The sequence below is a fragment of the Pelmatolapia mariae genome, linkage group LG20 (genome assembly GCF_036321145.2).
Source record: "Pelmatolapia mariae isolate MD_Pm_ZW linkage group LG20, Pm_UMD_F_2, whole genome shotgun sequence".
NCBI classification, from domain to species: domain Eukaryota; kingdom Metazoa; phylum Chordata; class Actinopteri; order Cichliformes; family Cichlidae; genus Pelmatolapia; species Pelmatolapia mariae.
The window spans coordinates 14,604,307-14,624,427 of record NC_086244.1 but is presented as its reverse complement, the minus strand read 5'-3'; the positions used below and the strand labels follow the sequence as shown (position 1 = coordinate 14,624,427).

General features: G+C 39.5%; 1 protein-coding gene across 4 annotated transcripts in view; it reads left to right on the top strand.

Annotated features, from left to right (window-relative positions):
• Window positions 1-20,121, top strand: part of LOC134618317 (WD repeat-containing protein 7) — a 101,381-nt gene that overhangs the window by 49,133 nt on the left and 32,127 nt on the right. For all 4 annotated transcript variants that reach the window (XM_063463677.1, XM_063463678.1, XM_063463679.1 and 1 more), the window contains 2 exons: window positions 428-541; window positions 19,328-19,555. In XM_063463677.1, coding sequence (XP_063319747.1) covers window positions 428-541; window positions 19,328-19,555 — 342 coding nt within the window. The remainder of the gene's footprint in view (window positions 1-427; window positions 542-19,327; window positions 19,556-20,121) is intronic.

Below are 20,121 nucleotides of genomic sequence, written 5' to 3'. Positions count from 1 at the left end.
TTAATGTACTTTGGTCCCTGAAACAAATAAACATAAAAATCTAATGGCTTATTTTTTAGTGCGTAAATCTATGTTCTCTTTATTGCTTAAATCAAATAGAATACGTTTTAGTGCCTAAATCTAACACAAGTGAAGTATTGCTGTCTAAATCTATCAGAATAGTTTCTAATGCCTCGCTGTAATGAAGTGGGTAGGGGCACAGTAGTTTTAACGTGCTAAATCTCACTTAAATTGTTTTTAGTTACTAAATAATAATGCACACAGATTCAGTGAGTTCATTCTTACAGTGGCTCTCTTTTCGAATCAGTGACTTTATAATTGCTATGATGCGTTTAGGGGAGATGTGTAAATTATATCTATAATAGTAACCTGGGTTGTGCTCGTTGGACGGACTCTGCACTGAACCGTTTTGTCTCTTTCTCCTCAGCTGGAACAACCACCGACACTCCCCCTCCAGCCCTGCCGCCACCAGAGGCTCAGCCAGTAGAAACCAAGGCTCCTGAGGAGGAAATGGATGTCACTGATGATGACATCACAGCAGGTAAGAGCACAAATTTCTTTCTAAGCAGGGGAAAATAGGATTAAAGTACGCACACTTCTTTGGTATTCTTTGTTTTTTTTTACCCATCTCAGGAGTAAATGATAGAAACTGTAGAGCTGCAACTTGGTTGGTCATGGTTTGAATTGGTCGTTCGCACACTCATCAAGTTGCCTTAGACTGACTGTAAACATTGAATGCTTTCATTGCTAGCTGGAACCAGAAATTTTAGTTGGTTAAGCTCATTTTTCTTATGGTATACTGGGAGTGGGCCAGGTTTCCAATTTTTGATGCGATGGGCTTTGTAACTGTAGAAGTTAATGATTTTAATAATAGCCTACTGCGTCTATTTAAGTGGGTACACACAGGGTACAGTGTTCCCTCACTATATCGCAGTTCACCTTTCGCGGCCTCGCTGTTTCACAGATTTTTTGGGGGTGCAATTTTGCATGTTTTTTTGTTTGTTTGTTTATGTTTTTTTTTAACAGTGCATTGTGTTCTGTGTCCTGATCGGCTGTAGACCATTTTTAATCAATCTCGTGCTGTGTCTCCTGTACAGTACAGAATGCGTTCAGCTTGTCAAATTTACATAAATCTTCGCTAAAAGAAGACAACAAAAACATTGTCAATGTCAAAGGATTATAAGGCGCATTAAGTGAAACCAAACAGTCAGATAAGTCAAACTTTACTCAACTCATTCTTCTTGCTTCCTCCACTTCCGTACCTTTGATTCATTAATGTTGAATTCTCTCGCAGCTGCTCTATTCCCATGTTTTGGACCTGAAAACAGGGTTTGACTTTTGGTTTCATTCTATAGTACTGGACTTATTTTTCTACGAAGGTTTGAACTTTGAGAGTGTTTAAAGAGGAGAGAAACGTGTGAAAATGTCGATGCCTGTCTGAGAAAAGCGTATAAAGTGTGTAATGAGGGGGTTTACAGCCTTAAATGGGGGCGATCGTGGCTCAAGAGTTGGGAGTTCGCCTTGTAATCAGAAGGTTGCCGGTTTGAGCCCCGGCTTGGACAGTCTCGGTCGTTGTGTCCTTGGGCAAGACACTTCACCCGTTCGCCTGTGTCAGTGCGCCCCAGGGTGGCTGTGGCTACAATGTAGCTTACCATCACCAGTGTGTGAATGGGTGGATGACTGAATGTGTAAAGTGCTTTGGGGTCCTTAGGGACTAGTAAAGCACTATACAAATACAGGCCATTTACCATTTTTACCATTTAAAACCTCTATAATAATTGTAAAAAATAAAGTTCACTACTTTGCTGATTTCACCTATCGCGGGTTATTTTTAGAACGCAACTCCCGCGATAAACAAGGGAACACTGTATGTAAATAGAGAGGAAGCTGCCAAATCTATTATTGTTGGGGTTTTTTTGTGAATTGTGAAGACCAGGCCATTCATTTATTTAAACACAGAGATCCAAAGTGTAATTCTTAGCCAAATGATATAGATGAGAGAAAAAGAAAGAAGGAAAGTTACTACTGCTGAGCTACCTATTGAGGTTTTGCAGTCATGTGTAGTGGCAATGTTGGATAAAGTGGATCAGGATCCAGTTGCACAGGTACAACTGGTCTGCAATCATCTGGCAACCACTGGTCATGAGACTGCATTGGGCTCAGGAAGGAAGAGGAGGGTCATCTAGTAACTGGAAGGTTGGTGGTTTAATCTCTGCATGCCACAGTATCCTTGGGCATGATACTGAACACCACTATGCTCTCCAATTCGTTCATTGGCATGAGTGCTCAATTAGAGTAGAACAGGACTGTATAAGACCAAGTGCATCTACTGTTTATTCCAGTTGTTAAAAGTTGCTAATTGCTTTGGTCACTAGCATATTGCTGCAGTCGTAGTTTAGAAGGCAGTGACAGTTTTGTCTAGAACGTCCAGCTGCTTTCTGAGCAAAACTCTGAAAACTGTCCTAAAAAGACCAGCAGCCTAGCTATCTCTCTGTGATGTGAAGTCAGCCATAATCAGCCAACGAGTTGCCGTGTGGATGCTGACCTCCAAGGAAAGAAAGAACAGTGACCACACTCTGCAATCTAATGTGAATCTTGTGTGTGCAGATTAAAATTTCAGCAAATACCCCCACAATATTTGACAAGGAAATTCAAGTCTCTTGAAGCATCCCTGCTTTGTCCCATGATCACAAGCTGAAACACATTTCATACGATGCTGTAGCTTTAACCTCTTCAGACTTTCTTCTGTTCCTCGTGAACCTCTCCGGTGTTTGAGGATTAAAATTAAGGGCTCATTTTTCCCCTCCGCGACCTGAGAAGTCTCATCTGGTTTGATTCCAAAAAAACATGAAGAAGTCATTTATTATTTATCTGCAGCTGAATTCAGGTGTTTTGCTCTGCTGACTCTGAGTGGAGGATAAGCATTACTGTTTGTGTGCACGCGTGTCCTAATCAATGCCTGCGTGTAATACCCGTGTACTGTGACCTGCATGGTGTTAAAAGCAGTTTAGTGTAGCGTACACACACACACACACACACACACACACACACACACACACACACACACACACACACACAGTAAGGTGAGAAGCACTTCTCCCCAGGAAACAACTCACACCTGCAGTACAGGTAGAAAAACACACATGCACACACTTTCCAGTCCATTTATCCTTGCCACATTTTCCTGAATGTTTAACTGTGACAGACACACACATAGAACGATTCTCCACTCTAAGATAAACACATTTAAGCACTGCATTTCTATTTTTCTTCCTACACATCAGCAGTTTTTGCATCCAGAATCACAGAACAATAAAGCAGGATTGACTCATTTGTCTAAATATTTTAAAGACATTCATTTCTGTAATAAAGAAAAAAAAAACCCAGTGCTTAGGCACTGGGTTCTCACTGTCTGCACCACCTTTTTTCCTCTTCCCTCCATCCTCCATCCTCCATCCTTCTCTCAGACCAGTCAATATCACAGATGTGTCTGACAATTTATCATTTCTCTCAGCTCGTTTTTCTCTTATTGACAGCTGTGGGGTTTTTTTCTCTTTTCATTCGGTCTCTGCAGGATTAAATCTGTTAGCAGAAACCTCAAACAGAGAGCAACCTGAACCTTATTCTTCTGTGGAGGAAGAACTTTTGCCTCTTTGTTTCTTTTGTGGTTTTTATAATTGAACTTTTTAACATTTTTATGAATGAAAGCACTCTCCATTTGGAAACCTCTCATATGAAGATTATCAGTGTATATAAACTCACTACTTGGATTTCTACATGGTATTTAACATTACCATGTACCAAAATTGCAGTTATAATTTGAATGGGTTCATATGAAAAATGATGTGTGTGGGGCTGTGCAATGAGACCAAAATCTCATATCCCGATATAAGACATCTATCGTCCCGATAACGATATAAATCACAAAAATTTAATGTTTTCTGTAAATTCTGTGAATCTCGGGCTGCTCGACTTGCGTGAAGTGTTCCCAGCTGGGCGTCGTGTACCTGGAGTCAAGCGTTTTAACCGATGCATGAAACTATATATTTTTAGGCATAAGTTGTAACGGCCGCAGTTTTCTTTGTGAGTATTTATTACACGGCGTGCTGCGGGGAAAAGCCTGTTCTAACGTTTGAGTCTAAGGTTTATTTTTTAGCACCTGACGGCTCTTTTTTGCTTCTCATTCATAAATACTCTGCATACTCTTTCACGTGATTCAGTTTATTTTGAAAAGTCTCAAAAGAATCTTGAGCTTTATTGTGAAAGGTTTATGTGGAAAATAAACAAGCGGACACGCGATGGTTTTACCGTCGTGGTTGCTAACGACAACGCATAAAAACAGGCGCTTGTCCGTCCGTAATGTAGTTATATTAAATATAAGAGAAAGAGAGAAATGTAAGAAATTAATATAGCTACTACAGTGACCATCAAAACGATGAAAAAATATTGCCGTAAACGTTTATTTTGCGACACCACGAAACAAACGATAGCGTAAAATGAAACGATAGATGTTATTATATCGTCATCTGATATATCGTTATATCGAACAGCCCTAGATGTGTGTATGATTTCCGTTGCTTCATGTTAAAAGTTGGCAAACGGGTTTTACCTCAAGAATTCACAAATTGTGAGTCTGCACAGAGTGGAACGTTTTGTCTGTCATTTCTGTTCCTGACTTCTTGTTTTCCTCTTGTGCACTGTGCAGCTTTAGGAAACTTTTGTAAAAAAAAAAAACAACAACATGACACTAACTCGATGGAGCTGCACCGCTGATTTCACTCTGTGACGCTTATTTCTGTCTCTATGTTTTTATACTTTGACTCTATCAGAGTAGTTTGAATTATTCCTTTATCCTTCTTATAGTAGAACTCAGTGCAGCCCTTTAATTCATCTTCTGTTTGTGTTATCGGTTTTAGCTCCAGCATATTTTACATATTTGCAATTGAGCTGTGTCCCCAAGGTGACCATTCAGTGGATATCTGCTCTGTGTGACATCATACAGAGCCCAGAGAGGGGAACAAACGGTTTAAGGCAGACTGAAGACGTAATTAGGATTAATTCAGGCTCATCCCATCAAGCATCAGAGCTGTTCATGCACATACAGACTACACTTACACTAACACATACTGACTTAATGTGCAGTGTTTTTATGTTCAGTCTTACAGCTTTACGTGGAGCTTTATGGTGAGCACAGTGGTACTGTAATTGTTTAGCTCATGTCAGGAAAAATTGTGTACATGCCCATGTGCAATATTACATTTTACTTCAGATACTTAGTAAGATGATTTTGTGGGTTTTATTGTTTTATTATAGAGTTTTTGTGTTTTGTATAGACAGAAATAGCCATTTGAGGTTGTGGGAACTCGAGGTTTTCGTCATGTTTTGGATTTGCTAGGAGAAAATGTGAGTTGCGAAAATGTGAAGCAAATGAAACGAGTGAAGGGGAAAAAAGAGAAAGTGGACGAGACAAAGGGGAGAAGACAGAGATGTCTACAGCAGCAAAATCACTTGGCTGCAGGCTGTTTCCACGGCGATAGACTCATCACATCAGTCTGCTGTCACACACTTGCACACACAAACACCAACATGTACACACACCAGGATGTGCAGGTGAGAACATTTGTTGCTCAGTGCCACAACCCCCCCCCCCCCCCCCCCCCCCCCCCCTACACACACACACACACACACACACACACACAAACCTGTAATTATGTCTGTTGCAGTGTCAGGGGATGTCATTAGGATCCACAGCCTCCTCTTCCTCCCCTCTCTCTCTCACACACACTCTCACTTGAATTTAGTTCATTAAATCTCTGATGGCATGGCATTTTGGTGGGAAATGATGCCCAAGAATCTAAACAATTAGTGTAAGGTCATTTGTTGTTATTGTAATACAAGAATTCCTACATTTCACTGTGTTATGCTGTGTAAAGCAGCACTATGGGCCCTGGCTATTTCCTGAATGACTGCAGTCTAGATGATCTCACAAACAACAAACAAGTCCCACTGCCAAATCTTTGACGCAGAGGTTGTCCTTCAAAACGTGTCTTTTTGACTTTTTGTTATGAATTTAGTTTCGCTTGTTAGTTTCCAGACCCTGAAGCAAGATTTAGGAAAATCAGTCCAGAGAACCCCACAAAACTTGCTAAAAGCAACTGACTCAAAGTTTTGTAGTCTCAAAAAACACATACTTTAGTGCCTCATCAGGAAAGCTGTCATTATTATTATTTTTTATTTACTTATTTTTTGCAGCTCTAATTTTTTCAAGTTTAATTTTTTTTTAAATTTATTGTAGTTAAGTAAAGCTTTTTTTCACGCCTAGTTTTTAATTTTAGTTAACTATAACCTCGATACATACTGTCATTATAGTAAGCTAATTAGTTTGTCATAAAGCACAAATATAGAATGCCCCACCTGCAGTAATCTTGGGTTAATTCTGAAATACCATTTTATAATTATATAAACACATGGATTTGATTTATTTACATCAACAGCTAAGTGTGTTGAGATCCTGTGGGTGTCTCTCTTGGTTTTGCACTTTCGTTCAGTGGTGGGTAACCTTCAAACATGGTCATATTGGTGTGGAACAGTCATTTGTTTCTACACTAGAGGGAAGTCTGCCTCTACTAACTGAGAAATAAGCGCACCCATGGATTTTGATGAAGGGGATGACCCCAGGGAGGTCAAAGGTTGTTGGTGGACGCAGCCCCAACACCCTCCATTCCTCACACACTGAACCACTTTCACTGCTGGGCAGTTTTGCCCTGCTGATTGCTCCCAGTCAAAGTCATTCAGTAAAATTAAATAAGTGGTTTTATACATTATGCAGCTGATCTTGCATTATTATTATAAAATATTTATATGGGTTTGTTTATGAGGAGGGAAGGTCAGGACAACACAGAGTATGAAGGGATTTCTGTCCTCTCTTACCATTTTGAGGGGTCCACAGCAGCGGTGATCGAGGTCAGAGGTCAAAGGTCAGGCTGACCCTCACCTCTCGGCATCATTAGCCCAGTTTTGATTTGGTTATCTGAAACGTCAGCCTCCCTGGCTAATCTAATACCCGAGCCTGGAGGTCGTTTGGGTCAGATCACATTTCTCCTCAGAACAGATTGAACTTATGGGGAGATAAATGCTCCGAGCCGCCACTCCGAACGCGGTGATTGTCTCAGACAATTGTGTCCCTGCTGTGTTACACAGTGAGGGACCCAGCTGGTGTATGAGGATATTATTGTATTACAGGTAGTCCAAATATTAATAATGTACAGGAATGTATTTCTGCTGGCTGTGGAGTGGAAACAGTACTGCAGGAAAGATGTGGTGCAAATACCACGGCCTCTCTTGGCATCTGAAGGCTGCTGTTAAAATTTATTTAAGCCGAGCAGTGAAAAGTTATCACCAGAGAGGCGTGGATACTTCATTCACTTGTTTTTAACATTACAGCAGATTTATTTCAGAGTAGTAAAGCTGTAATATTATACAGTATGGTACAGTATGGTACCATAAAAGTTTGGTTACAGTGTGAAACACACACCCTCTCCCACCTTCACACACCCAACCCTGCTGAGTGTGTGTGACTGTCTCTGTGTGTGTGTCATGGTTTATGAATGTGTCACAAAGATAAAGCGCTGGCCTTGGGGTGTGTGTGTGTGTGTGTGTGTGTGTGTGTGTGTGTGTGTGTCTTTTTGACAAGCAGTCTGACCACAGATGTGAGGTCAGTTTGTTCCAATTTCTTAAACCTGAAAACTTGGTAACGGTTTTGGGAAGTTTCTTTAAATTTCACACACGTTCACTTGGTGGTTGAAGATCACTGTGATCTTACGAAACAGTATTTATATGGGCTCTCCATTTGTATTATTCTCCACCTGGTGTTTAGGATGAATGGGACTATGTGAGATGATGGGCGTAGTTGGGATAAAATGAGCAGTTGTGCCCCTCATGTGGTAAAACTCTTTACAGTTGCTTGGAGTCATGTTTGTCAGCTTAGGGTCGCTCACATGGTCTGCTTTTGTCAGCACATGGCAGTTGGGTCCCGACGTGGAAGGGAAAGCTGAATGGAGATTGTTTGAGAGCTTGGTATGTACTCTATTTTCTGTAAAACTGATGATGGATCTGGTGATTTAAAAAATAAAATAAAATCAAATATTGAAATTGGTTTTAAGGATAATTGGCAAGTTTGCAACAGTCTGCCATATGAGTAGATATTGGATTTTTTGTGTGTGTTGTAAATGGATAGATGGCATGGTCATGTTTCTTGGTCACTCAGACTGGTATTCTCCAGAGAAAGTTGTGAACCCACTGAGGTGAGACAGATCTTGATATAATAAGAAAATCTTGTAATGGACCTGAAACGAGCTGAGCTGGGTGAGATGTACAATATCAGTGATAAAAATCTGCTGCAACTTAAAAATATTTTAATTTCTAGGACTAAAGAAACATAGATGGAGAGACAGTGAGCCTTTGTGTTGTTTTCAGCCCCGTGGGCAGGTTCAGATGGTATTACTGATCAGATTGATCAGTTTAAAGCTTCACCTCAGAGGATGAGGTCTTACACTCATCACAGAAATACACAACACAAAAAGTGTAATCGGATTATATGGAAATGGCCCCATATGTAGATAAAGGGAGGGATGGCGAAAGAGAGGATGAGTGATTTTGACAGTGCATGTCATGCCAATATTCACAAGTATCATTTTGTAAAGTGATTTCAGCTGCTTGTGTCGAGCAGTGACTGCCCATTTAGAGAAGTAGTAGAAAAAAACTAGTAAACTGTATGTCTCACAAGACTGTTTTTTTTTTCCTCATGCAGAAAAGGTACAAGAATGAAGGATGCATAAATGTTACAGAAAAGTGGCAACTTTAAAATGTAAATCCTCAACAAAAGTCTATCAATTTCCATATTAATTATGACCATTTCTCATAGACTGCATACTAAATTAACAATGCTTTGGGGAAAGATGGAAAAATAATAACTATCAGTATTTATGGATACTCGTTTTCAGAGCCAACTAGAGGTACGTTGAAATGTTGAGGTATTATTTTGAGGTTGTTTTTTTTTTTTTTTTTAACGAGTGAATACAGCCAAGGAAGCATAACAGATGTTTTTTCTTCAGTGACTTGAGAGTAAAGGCCATTACATTACCCATGCCTATACAGCTAGTACAAACAAGAAATTATGTAAATAAGAACACCTTTACTGTGACTTTGAATGAATTTAAGTACAGTTGATGTGAGCACATTGAGCAGGTGGGAAGCAAACAGAGTAATGTTAGCTGCTAATGCTAATCGGTTCCTGTTGTTGTTGCTGAATCAGTACTCATGTCAATGGTTACTTTATGAAATCATAATATCTAAATCATATTTTCATTAAAAAGTGTTTTGAAAGCATAAACATTTACAGCTAGGGATTTAAATCCATTTGTTCCACTTTTACTTGGAAGAAAAACTCTTCTAATCTATGGAAACTCCATTTTAAAGACGTGTATATAATCATAATATTTGAGGCTACATAACTGGTAGTAATTTTTCTATCAGTGCTTTTGTCTCCCCTTCACCGCCTTGTCTGTATTTATGTCCATATTGTTCCCATTTGCTCGCTCCACCTTCATCTTCCTGCTTCCACCACCGTTGGCAGTGATTGAGTTCAGGAAAACGTTGTGTTCAGATGTTCCCAGATAATTCGTCTCCTGGCTGCTCACATCTGCTCGTTGTGTGTAATCAGGTCGGATTAACTGTCAGACGTCTTGAATTGATCCGACACTTCAGACTCGACACAACAAACTGTAAATCTGTCATCAAGCTCCTCTGTTATTTCTGCTCCATTTCTCTGCAATTCAGCAGCCATCGAGCTCTTTGATAGACAACAAACCAGTGATGGGATTTGTTTTTGTTGTTTTTATGTATTATTAAAGTAGGAGTCACAAACTAAACAATTCTCAAACTCCGAAGTACCAAAACTGATTTAATTTAACCTTTAAGTGACTGAGCAGTCATACATTTATATGTTGTGGTATTTTTATAAACATAAAAGTATGTTTGACTCTTTGCCTTGGATTGTGGCTGCAAACTAGTGAAAATGCCAGTGACAGTACAGCCTTTATAACATAATGGAAATATGAACGTTGTGTTTAATTACTGAATCAAAACAAGAACGTCATCATGAAAATGAAAATTGTGCCGGGCTAATGGTGTCTGCTGCAAAGAGCTTCATAGGTATAACAAACACAAATAGAGCAATTAGAAAAATATAAAATAAAATATGACATCATAAATGTTCAAATTTTGTGGCTCCACGTTAAATAAACGTACATTTTCTGCTCAGTCCAAGTTCAAATATGAAAAACGAAATGTGACCAGACGTTAAGAAATGAGAACATGTGCAAGAAGGAGCAAGTAAAAGTATCCATGCTAGACATAAATCTCATGTATAGTAAATGCAATACAAATTAGTCAACACTCAAAGTGATCAATGAAATATTGATCTAGGATCTCTTTGCAATAGGGGACTCGACTCAGCTGGCTGCCAACACTTTGTATTCTGGTTATATTCCTGTATATAACAAGATGGGCGGTGAGTGCCTGTTTGTTTTTTGTTTTGCAGTGAAATGTTGGTCCTGCAGCAGCTACATCACTAATTTCAGTTTCCAGTCTGAGGTTCTGGCTGGACACAGTCATTAGCTCATGTAAATTGGCATCAGATTTGTGATTTTCATGGATTTATCATAGTTGATCACCACATTATTATGCATGTAGCTGCCAACTTCACTCCATTCAGTTGCAGACTGGTAGCAGACTGACTCTGTCTTATTGCTGTTTTATCACCATCTTGACACGTCAAAGTCAATTTTAAGTTGTCGTCTTAAACAACTTTAAAGGCAAAAGCATTACAAGTTCATTGTACACAACAGCAATTATTCTGGTGGTGCTGCGATCATGCCGCGGTTTTCCTTCGTGTGACTGAGGTTCAGGTGGATCGTACATCAAATCAACATTTTTTAATAGAAGATTTTTGGTTCTTGAAACAGTATCCAAGTTTGTTCAAAATCTAATCCAACTAAGGTGTTATGCTCCCAACATTAATTGATTTTTTTAATCGATTTTTTTCACTGTTTGTCTATGCGTCTATTGTGTGGCCTTTCTTTAAGTCAGCCCAGACCTGAGGTGTAGCCCACCTGCATCCTAAAAGTTTGACCATTGCTTTCTTTTCAATCAGATTTAAATGTTCCAAATATCTGGGGATTAAGTCAGTTTTTTTCCTCCATTTAAAAAAAAAAAAAAAAAAAAGGACCCCCATCCTCCGTTTGTGGAGAAAATCGTTTTCCTCTACCTTCTCCAAGTTGTGATGCTTTTCATTTGGCAGAGCTGAAATCTAATTCTGTCACATGGCTTTGATTCATCTGTGATCGAGAGGAGAGTGTGACCAAGGTGCGGTGGCTTTAATAAAAAATAATTTCTCCTTTATGAAGACGCTGTGCAATGGAGGCCGTCCACTGTCTCTGCATTAGTGAAATTAACATCCAGACTCATTTTTCAGACTGTTCCATTAACAGCATGAAAGTGACAGCTGCAGAGGACCGAAAGTATTAGCTGTATTAAAAACCTGTCGGAGGGGAAATTAAACTGCAAAACAAACACATAACTGATAATGGAGGATTAAAAAATAAGACCTCAGGCTCTCAATATTGCCAAACTGTACTTTCATACAGTGTGACTGAAATATGAAGTGCGGAGAAGTTAATGTGATTGGGAGGAGGAACGGGAGACTCCTCCTTCATGCGTTTACTCTGCATCTGTCTATTTCTGCTGAGAAAGCAGTAGAGTGTCTGAAATGCTGGGAATAATAATAATAGTAATGATAGTAATAATAAAGTTATACAGGCCACGCCTGGGTCAGCCCTAACCATCAGATCAATGTGATGTGGTTAAGTGTTAAATGATAGCGACCCAGCATGCAAAGAGACCAAAAAGAAATGAAACCTGAAGAACTGATTAAAGAGACTGAGATCCTTAGTTAAAATTACAACAATGTTTCCCAATATCATTATTTTTTGTTTATTTTTGCCAAGTTCTTTGTGAGGTATAACTAAGCAATGAAGCCACCGCTCTCTCTCATCCTGTGGACGAACTCCAATTCCACCGACTTGGACTGCACATTGTACTCCATGTTCTGCTCGGTGTAGCGACACAGGAACCAGCTCTGGACCTGCTGCGGGTTCTGGTTAGTGGTCCTCCGTCTCAGAGCAGATCTGCTTCCATCAGCAGCTGGAGACGATAGGATATGAGGCTGCCATGGTAGCAAAACAGACCAGCGAGGCAAATGCTAGGGAAACAAGAGCCTAACTGGTTAACAGTGATTAATCCTTCAAAATAAGAGCAGGCAAGATTATCTGCTAATTTATGCATCAGTTTGCAGCACATTTGCCTGAAGACTGTGAGGATCCCGGCTTTGAACCAAGGCTGGGCCTTTCTTGCACTGAGCTGTTGTTCCTCCCTCCATGAGAAAATAAAACGTTGTGGGTTAAGCTCAACCCAGGATAATTTAAATCTCATGCTGTCGTTAGTGATGACTCCAGCTCTAACCTTATGTTTTGAATATTCAAAAAAAGGGGATGTTTGGAGGTAAAAAATTACAAATTTTAATACGTGTCAGTTAAAATAATTATTTTTCCCTCTAAATGCCAAGACTTGAGAGAACAATAACTAAAACGGCAAGGCTTGTCTCCATTTAAAGTTAAAGATTTAAAAACAAACAAACAAAAAAACAGATGTGGCCAGTGTGCCCAGTTAAATTTATATGTGGGGAAATACTGGTTTTAATGTTTGAGTGGTGACACTGCGAAGTGCTTTGCTTTGATCACGTGTCTGTTCTGGAAGGAATTTGAACCATTTAGGAAATAAAAGTCTAAAATCTGATGAATGATCAGCACAGTCTGGTTCAGGGCTGCTTGCTTCCTCTTATGAACCTGAATCCAGTTTGTTTGTGGTGTGTCTTGTGGACTCCCCGCTGACCCTCCCTCCGTACCCTCGTCTAATTGAAGCTGGTGAGCGCAGATAGCTCTCCTGTCTCTGTCTTAAGATGGCAAATAAAATACACTTAACCTTCAGATGGACTCGGGCCGGTTGGAAGGGCAGCCACCGTTTCAGGACTCGAATCTTTTTTCTCTATCAACTTAATTGTGTTTTCAATTATTTCGCCCAGATTTTCTGTCTCCTGACATTTGCTGTAAGGACAGTTTCCCCCTCTCCCTCCTCCCCACGAGCCCAGGATTTCTTTGTTTTATGGAAGTTTTTCCTTAACGGACAGAAATGTAACCCTCGAGGCCGTGCTCGGGAGTTTGTTTTGAGCTCTTCATTTCTTTTTCCTTCAGTCTGTCATTCTCTTCCACCTCCTCCCTCTCCTTCGTTCTCACATCAGTTTCCTGCTGGTATTGATCCCCTCCCTCAGTCCCTGGTGATCAGGTTTTACCAGTCTCCCATTGATTACCAATGGAGGCAGAGCTGAGGTGCATGATGGGAAGATTGCAGGGCTGTAGCTGCAGCAGTAGGAGGCAGGGATGGGAGGGTTTTAGCTTTGATTACCAAAAATATAAGATATTTAAAAAATACAGCTTAATTATTGATCTGGGTGTCTCACAAATAAACATAGTGCAGTATTATACTAACTATTACTTGTAATTGATTATTGCTTATCATTATCATTATTATTATTATTATTATTAAATTATTGCTTATCTGAATGAAAGTGTTTGACTCAGTGGCGTAAATGTGTTAAGGTTAAATTAAATTTAGACAGCGTTTAATTTTACAGTCGCCACAGCAGAGGTCTGTCTGGACGATCAGTGAAGCTGGTTTTTTAAATTAAATATGATCAATCAATTCATCTGTTTAAATTTCTAAATGAAACACTGATAATGAAAAACATTTATTTTCTGTCAGCAGCCCCTTTACAACTTCAAGTCAATCAGACAACACCTCTCCTTTCTTTCCTTCCTTCATTCGTTCTTTTTCTTTTGGGCTTTTCTTCTTTCTTTTTTTTCTTCCTTATTCCTTTCAGTCTTCCATATTACTTCCTTCCATCATTCTTTTGGTTTTTCTCTGTCCTTCTTCCTTCCTTTTGGTCCTTTATTTACTTAGCTTTCCTTCTTTCCCTTTATTTCTGTCAGTCTTCCCTCCTCCTTTCAGCATTAGTTTCGTCCTTCCTTCCATCATTCTTTTTTCCTTTCTTTTCTTCATTTCCTCCTCCTTCCTTTTGGTTTCTCTTTCTCTCTCTCCGTTTTCTTCCTTCCTTCTATCGTCCTTCCTTTTAGTGTTCCTTTCCTTCCTTCCTTCCTTCTTCCACTCAGAATTCATTCATTCTGTCCTTCTTTATTCCCTTGTGTCCTTCGATCTGACCCTCTTTCTTTCAGGCTTTCTTTTTCTCTCTCTTCCTTCTATCGTTCTTTTCTTCATACAGTGTTCCTTCTGTCCTTCAATGTTTCCTTTCTTCCTTCTTTCTTTCTTTGGATCTTTCCTTCTTTCCTTCTTTTAGGTCTTGCCTCCTTCCTTCCTTCCAGTCTTTTTCAGTTTCTTTCTTCTGATGTGAATTTCCTTTCAAGCACTATTCTTACATTTTATTTAAAATGAGGTCCTGACGTTATTCCTGTGGACACAGCTTTGTGGTTTTTCTCTGTTCCATCATCAGTCATCATTAATCATTATAAAAAAAAAAAACCCAAACCCTTTCAGTTCTGTCAAATTACAAGCAAGCTGACCTCAGTCCTCACAGCACATTCAATAACATTACTTAAATATGATTAAATAAAATTAAAAGCAAAGGCATTCTGGTGATATTTCTTGTTATTATCATTGAAATAAAGCTACCTCTTAAAGGTTACAGCCTTTTTTAATGCTCCTTGACATTTCAGTTGTTCTCCTTTTTATGACACGTCCATAATTTAACTGCATGGACTCCACAGGTTGTTGCATTACACCGTCCTGCCCTTTTTTAATAGATTCCTTCCTTTATGGATAATGTCATTTCAGCCAGAAAGCCTTTTTATCCCAATCCATTTCTGGTTTTTATGAAGATTTAGCCAAGCGGAGGCGCGCACAGAGGGGAGCTCGTCCGTCCCCCTCTTTAGTTTATTGGGTTATGTTTGGGAGCAGGTTGCCCAACAAATAGGATTTAGATACAATGTCATTATAATAGATCTGCTGGTCGCAAAGGAAGCGGATCGATAGGCTTCAAAAATCAATCACACTGTGCACGCGGGCAGAAACCAAGGCAGCAGGTACACACTGGACAGGAAGTGATACTGCCTCACATCTCACCAGCCAGCAAGTTGTTTTAATGGTTTTAACATGTCAAATCAAAGCTCGTCATTATCGGCTCGTCACTTTCATGATTGTACAAACATTTAGGATTAGTTCAAAAACCTGTTTACCTGTTGGGCCTCTGTGATCTCATCCACATCTACGGTGTTTATTAATATTGTTTTGAGTCCAGGTAGATGTGAGGAAATAACAATAAAAGTGACTATATAAGAGTCAATTTCACTAGTTAAAATGTGACTGGTAAACTAAACCTGAATATAATATAGTCATGTGGCTCTTCAGAGTGAAAATGCGCGATAAGTGACATAAAATAAATGCTGTCAAAAAAGAAAGAGAGATAAAAGCAACTTTATTTGTCTCAAAAATGGTGAAGCTACTGCTCTGTTAGCTTGTCGTCCATTTCTGATTGTTGATGGCTTCAGAAGCGTTCCACCTGATGGGTTTTCGTGATGCAGAGTGAAGAAAATTTTTCCAGGAAGTTGAAGTTTATTAACACACATGAACGTGGATTTGCCGCATCAGTCACTCATAGCATTTACTTTACGAAGACACGATGATATTCATGTTGTGTGTTCTTTATAATTTCTTGTCTGCTCTGTCTGACTAGAAAGCACATGATTTTGGTGACTAGAAACATCCTGCATGTTGTCTATTTTTGTAGTATTTCCAACTTCGTAGATGGTCCGTTTAAGGTCTTCTGTCCTTTTGCTGTTTGTTTAACCCGATTGTTTTTGTTGAAGAGGTTTTAACTTGTTGGAAAGAGGATTGACTGAATTTTTGAAGCTTAAGTCTAAGACTTGAGTATACGAGTAGTTATCAAATACATCTCTGATTCAAAAATGAGGAGCACTCTATGGCACTTAAAGTTGGTAATAGCCAGCAAAAAGCAGCTGATAAAAGCTCAAAATTATTGCAGAGCTAAAAAGTCTTTCTTTGGAGTTCCAAGAGTATTTTGGTTAGACTTCAAAAGCACACGAATGAAACTACCAAGAATGTACTTGTGCTTGGTTGTTCTGACCAACCTTGTCTACTAAAAACTTAAATGCCTTTATTTCGTCCCCCATCTGTCTCTCTGTCTTTACTTTCACTTTCCTCTCTGTTAACCTGAACTTTTTTAGTGATTCTGGTTGGGAGTCTATCTCTAATTCTGTTATCTACTGGCCCAGTCTGGCCCGAGGGATGGATGCCATCTGTAATCCATTTATCAGAGGCGGCCGCTGGGCCTTCTTCCAAATGACAGCTGGCCTAAAGCAATCTCATTATAAAGAGCATCAAGATATAGTATGGAAATATTGGAGGCAGGAGGGGGGGAAAGGGGGTCCTGAGCTCAAAACAAGGGACAGAGAAGAAACACCCTGGGAATAAAACAAAATCACATTTTTACATAGAGTCACCATTACTGTATTTTGGACTAATAGTCATTTTTAATCAAGGTGGATCTAAATACACTCTGATGTCCAGATAACACCTCTGAAGGTTGTGGTTTACCTGGCCAATTTGATTTCATTATCGGATCACTAAAGCCACTGATGATACTGTCAGATTATCTGTGTCATTACATTCAATATATTACTGCTAATTAATTATTAAAAGTAATTGGGAATGAAGAAGCAGAGTGTTAAATAACTACTTGCCTGCAATGTTTTTTTCATGAATACATTTTTATTATTGAAGAAAAATTATGTTTTATTCTTAATTTTATTTTTGTTTTGTTGTACAGCAAATGTCGTATTATTTTCTGATATTGGTTATCGGTCTTCTGTAATATCGATTATCATTATTGGCTCTGAAAAGGCCATGTCAATCTATCCCCGTTCATAATATGTGTGTTACAGTCTATTTAAATTAAACATGTTGAGTATTTCAGGACCAAAATAAAATTTTTTAATTAGAAGCTTAGCGGTTTAGATCTGGAAGGCACAGATCATTCCCTTCTCATGTTTCCTGCAGTTAGCAGGAAACCATAAGAACCATCAGGCCACTGTTGTGGCTTTTCCCTGAGACCAACTCCAGCTCTACCATTTTGGACTACAGCAGGCGATGGTAGTCCTGGTTCAGTTCTGGAAATCTGCTGCAAGCGGGAGGGTTTCTCCAACCAGAACCTGTAATGTAATCATAATGCTGGATTTTCTCCATATTTGGGCTATAACAAGCTTTTTTTTTTGTTTGTTTGTTTTTGTTTTTTTTGAGTGTTTTCAGAAATGGCCAGTGACATATTAAATCATCTGTTTAAAACAACAAAAAAAGTACATTAGTTGTGGGTGGTAATTTTTATTTATTTATTTATTTTTCAAGAGGCCCAAGTATAGATCCCTGTGGGACACTTGTAGTAATGGCAAGGGCCATGAACATGGACAGGACGCAGACCCAGCAGTGGCTAACCCTCTCACTCGGTTTCCATTCAACACACCAAGTGTGCTCGCTCACGCCGCCTCTTCTTGTGGGTGTGTGTATCTGTGTGTGTGTTCATTGTGAGTGAGTGCTTGTTCACCCTGCAATACAAATCCATAACAATGCTGTGCTTGCTCATCCAGAGAGAGAGAAAAATAAGAATTAGATATCAGAGGGTGGAGGCGGGTGTGCGAGTGAGAGTGTGTGTGTGTGTGTGGGGCTCAACACACTTTTTATGTAGTCCTTATTGGGGCTTTGATCCAAAGTGTGTAAGGAGCTCTCATCTCCTGCTGTGACACACACACACACACACACACACACACACACACACACACACACACACACACACACTCTCTCTCTCTCTTAGAGTTTCCCCACTGTGCAGACCCCATCACACACGTGCTCACAAAGGAGGTTATTTTGGGGTCGTGTTGATGGACACAATAAAAGGACGTCCCCCTCCAAACTCTCACTCCCTCTCTCTCTCACACTCTCACACTCACACACACACACACACACACACACACACACACCTACAGTTGCACATGTCCGAAATCCTTCCAGAGGTCTGTGAACACGACCGTCTGTGTGTAAATGTGTTTGCACTGTGACTAAAGGCTTTCAGCGTGACAATGAGGTGTGTGTGTGTGTGATGATTAATACCAGGACAATAGACGTGTGCCTGTTCAGTTGTTATCGGCTCACTGGAGACTCCCCCCCCCCCCCCCCCCCCCCTTTTTTTTTTCAAACCACTTTTTACTTCAGTGTGAAAAGGACAGAAATTAAAAAGTAAAAAACAAACAAACAAAAAAATACTCATAATGATAATAATACGGTCCTCACACTGATCTGAATAATATATCGATCTACAGATCTTTTAAAATAAATGCAGTGTCTAAAAACCGATAGAATGCATGAAAAGGGGAATAAAATCCATGTTTTCTGGTTCTCCTGATTACGTTTAACTATATGGTTCAGGGCCTTGAAAGAAGCCTCGAGGTTCTTGGCAAAAGATGTTTGAGTTGGTCAAATTAAGATTCAGACTTGTTAATTACAATTTCAAACACAGAAAGTTTAACAATACCTCAACCAGATGATCGTAATTTTCTGGAGTTTTTAGTGTATCTTTCTTTGTCCTTATTATTGTTTAGGGTTTGGTCAGTTTTCATGAAGTTGTCATCCATACACGGTATAAAAGATAAATGTTGCTTCTGGGTTTGGAAAGTGAAGGTAAAACAGAAGGGCCTTAAACCTGTTGTGTTTTTAAATAGTCACCAGGGGGCGATACCTGTAGTTGCGATAAACCTGGGGTTTATAGGAACCAGTCCTCAGTCCTGACCTCCTATTGACTTGTTGGGCTCAGTCACTTATTTCGGTCATACTGAATAAATTATTTCCGAGTTGAAAACACCAGTGGTGGCAAGCTTTACAGCGGAACTTCTACATTTTGTAGCTGTTTACCATCACCAGGGGGCAGTGTTAAAAAATTCTCATGCTAGTTTTTAGATTTTTGACTATATGTTTATACTTCTTTCTCTAAACATGGAGTTTGTATGTTGATCTCTTTTCTGTTTAGGCAATATTTCAAACAATCCAAAAATATTCTCTCTGTCTCTCTCTTAAGGTTGTCTGTCTAACCTCCCGCCAAACGCGAAGAAGATCTCCAACTCTTACGAGGAGCGCCGTAAACAGGCCACTGCCATTGTCCTTCTGGGAGTCATTGGGGCTGAATTTGGCGCAGAGATCGAACCCCCGAAGGGCTCGGCCCGGGCTCGAGCTGGTGGACAGGCACCCGAAGGTTTTGGACTGACCAGCGGAGGATCGTCCAACTACTCCCTGGCCAGACACACCTGTAAGTCCAGAAACGGCAAACACACTCATGATAACACATTTATTTGATTAAATTTGCACCCTGGACTTCTTCAAATGGACCACCAAGATGTGCACATTTTGTTTAGTTTGATAGGTAAAGAGAAATCTTAAAAACCTTTGGATGGATATGACTGTGGTGCTTATAGGTTTTACATTTTTATGTTTGTGTAAATTCTGCAGAAAATCTCTAGTCCTGGCAGGTGTCACCATAGCAGGTGTGTTGTGTCCTAATGCTTTATGATACTAACCTGTAGAGACCCTCAGGACTCTTTGTTTTCAGCTTTCAGAAGCCTGTAACGGTTTCCTTTTTTTTACTCATTTCTACGCTGCTGAATTTGCTTGCTCAACGTTAGAGTTTTGGTTGCTGCTGTGTTGGGTTTTTGGAGCCAGAAGTGACTGTATAGTACAGTACCTACTAATTAATAAGTGACAAACAAATAAAAAACAAACTTTCTTGATTGTGCCACATACAAGCCCATAGTTATTGTCAGGTAATTCCACTAAAATGGTCCAAAAGCCACCAATAGCACAGTTTTATTATTATTT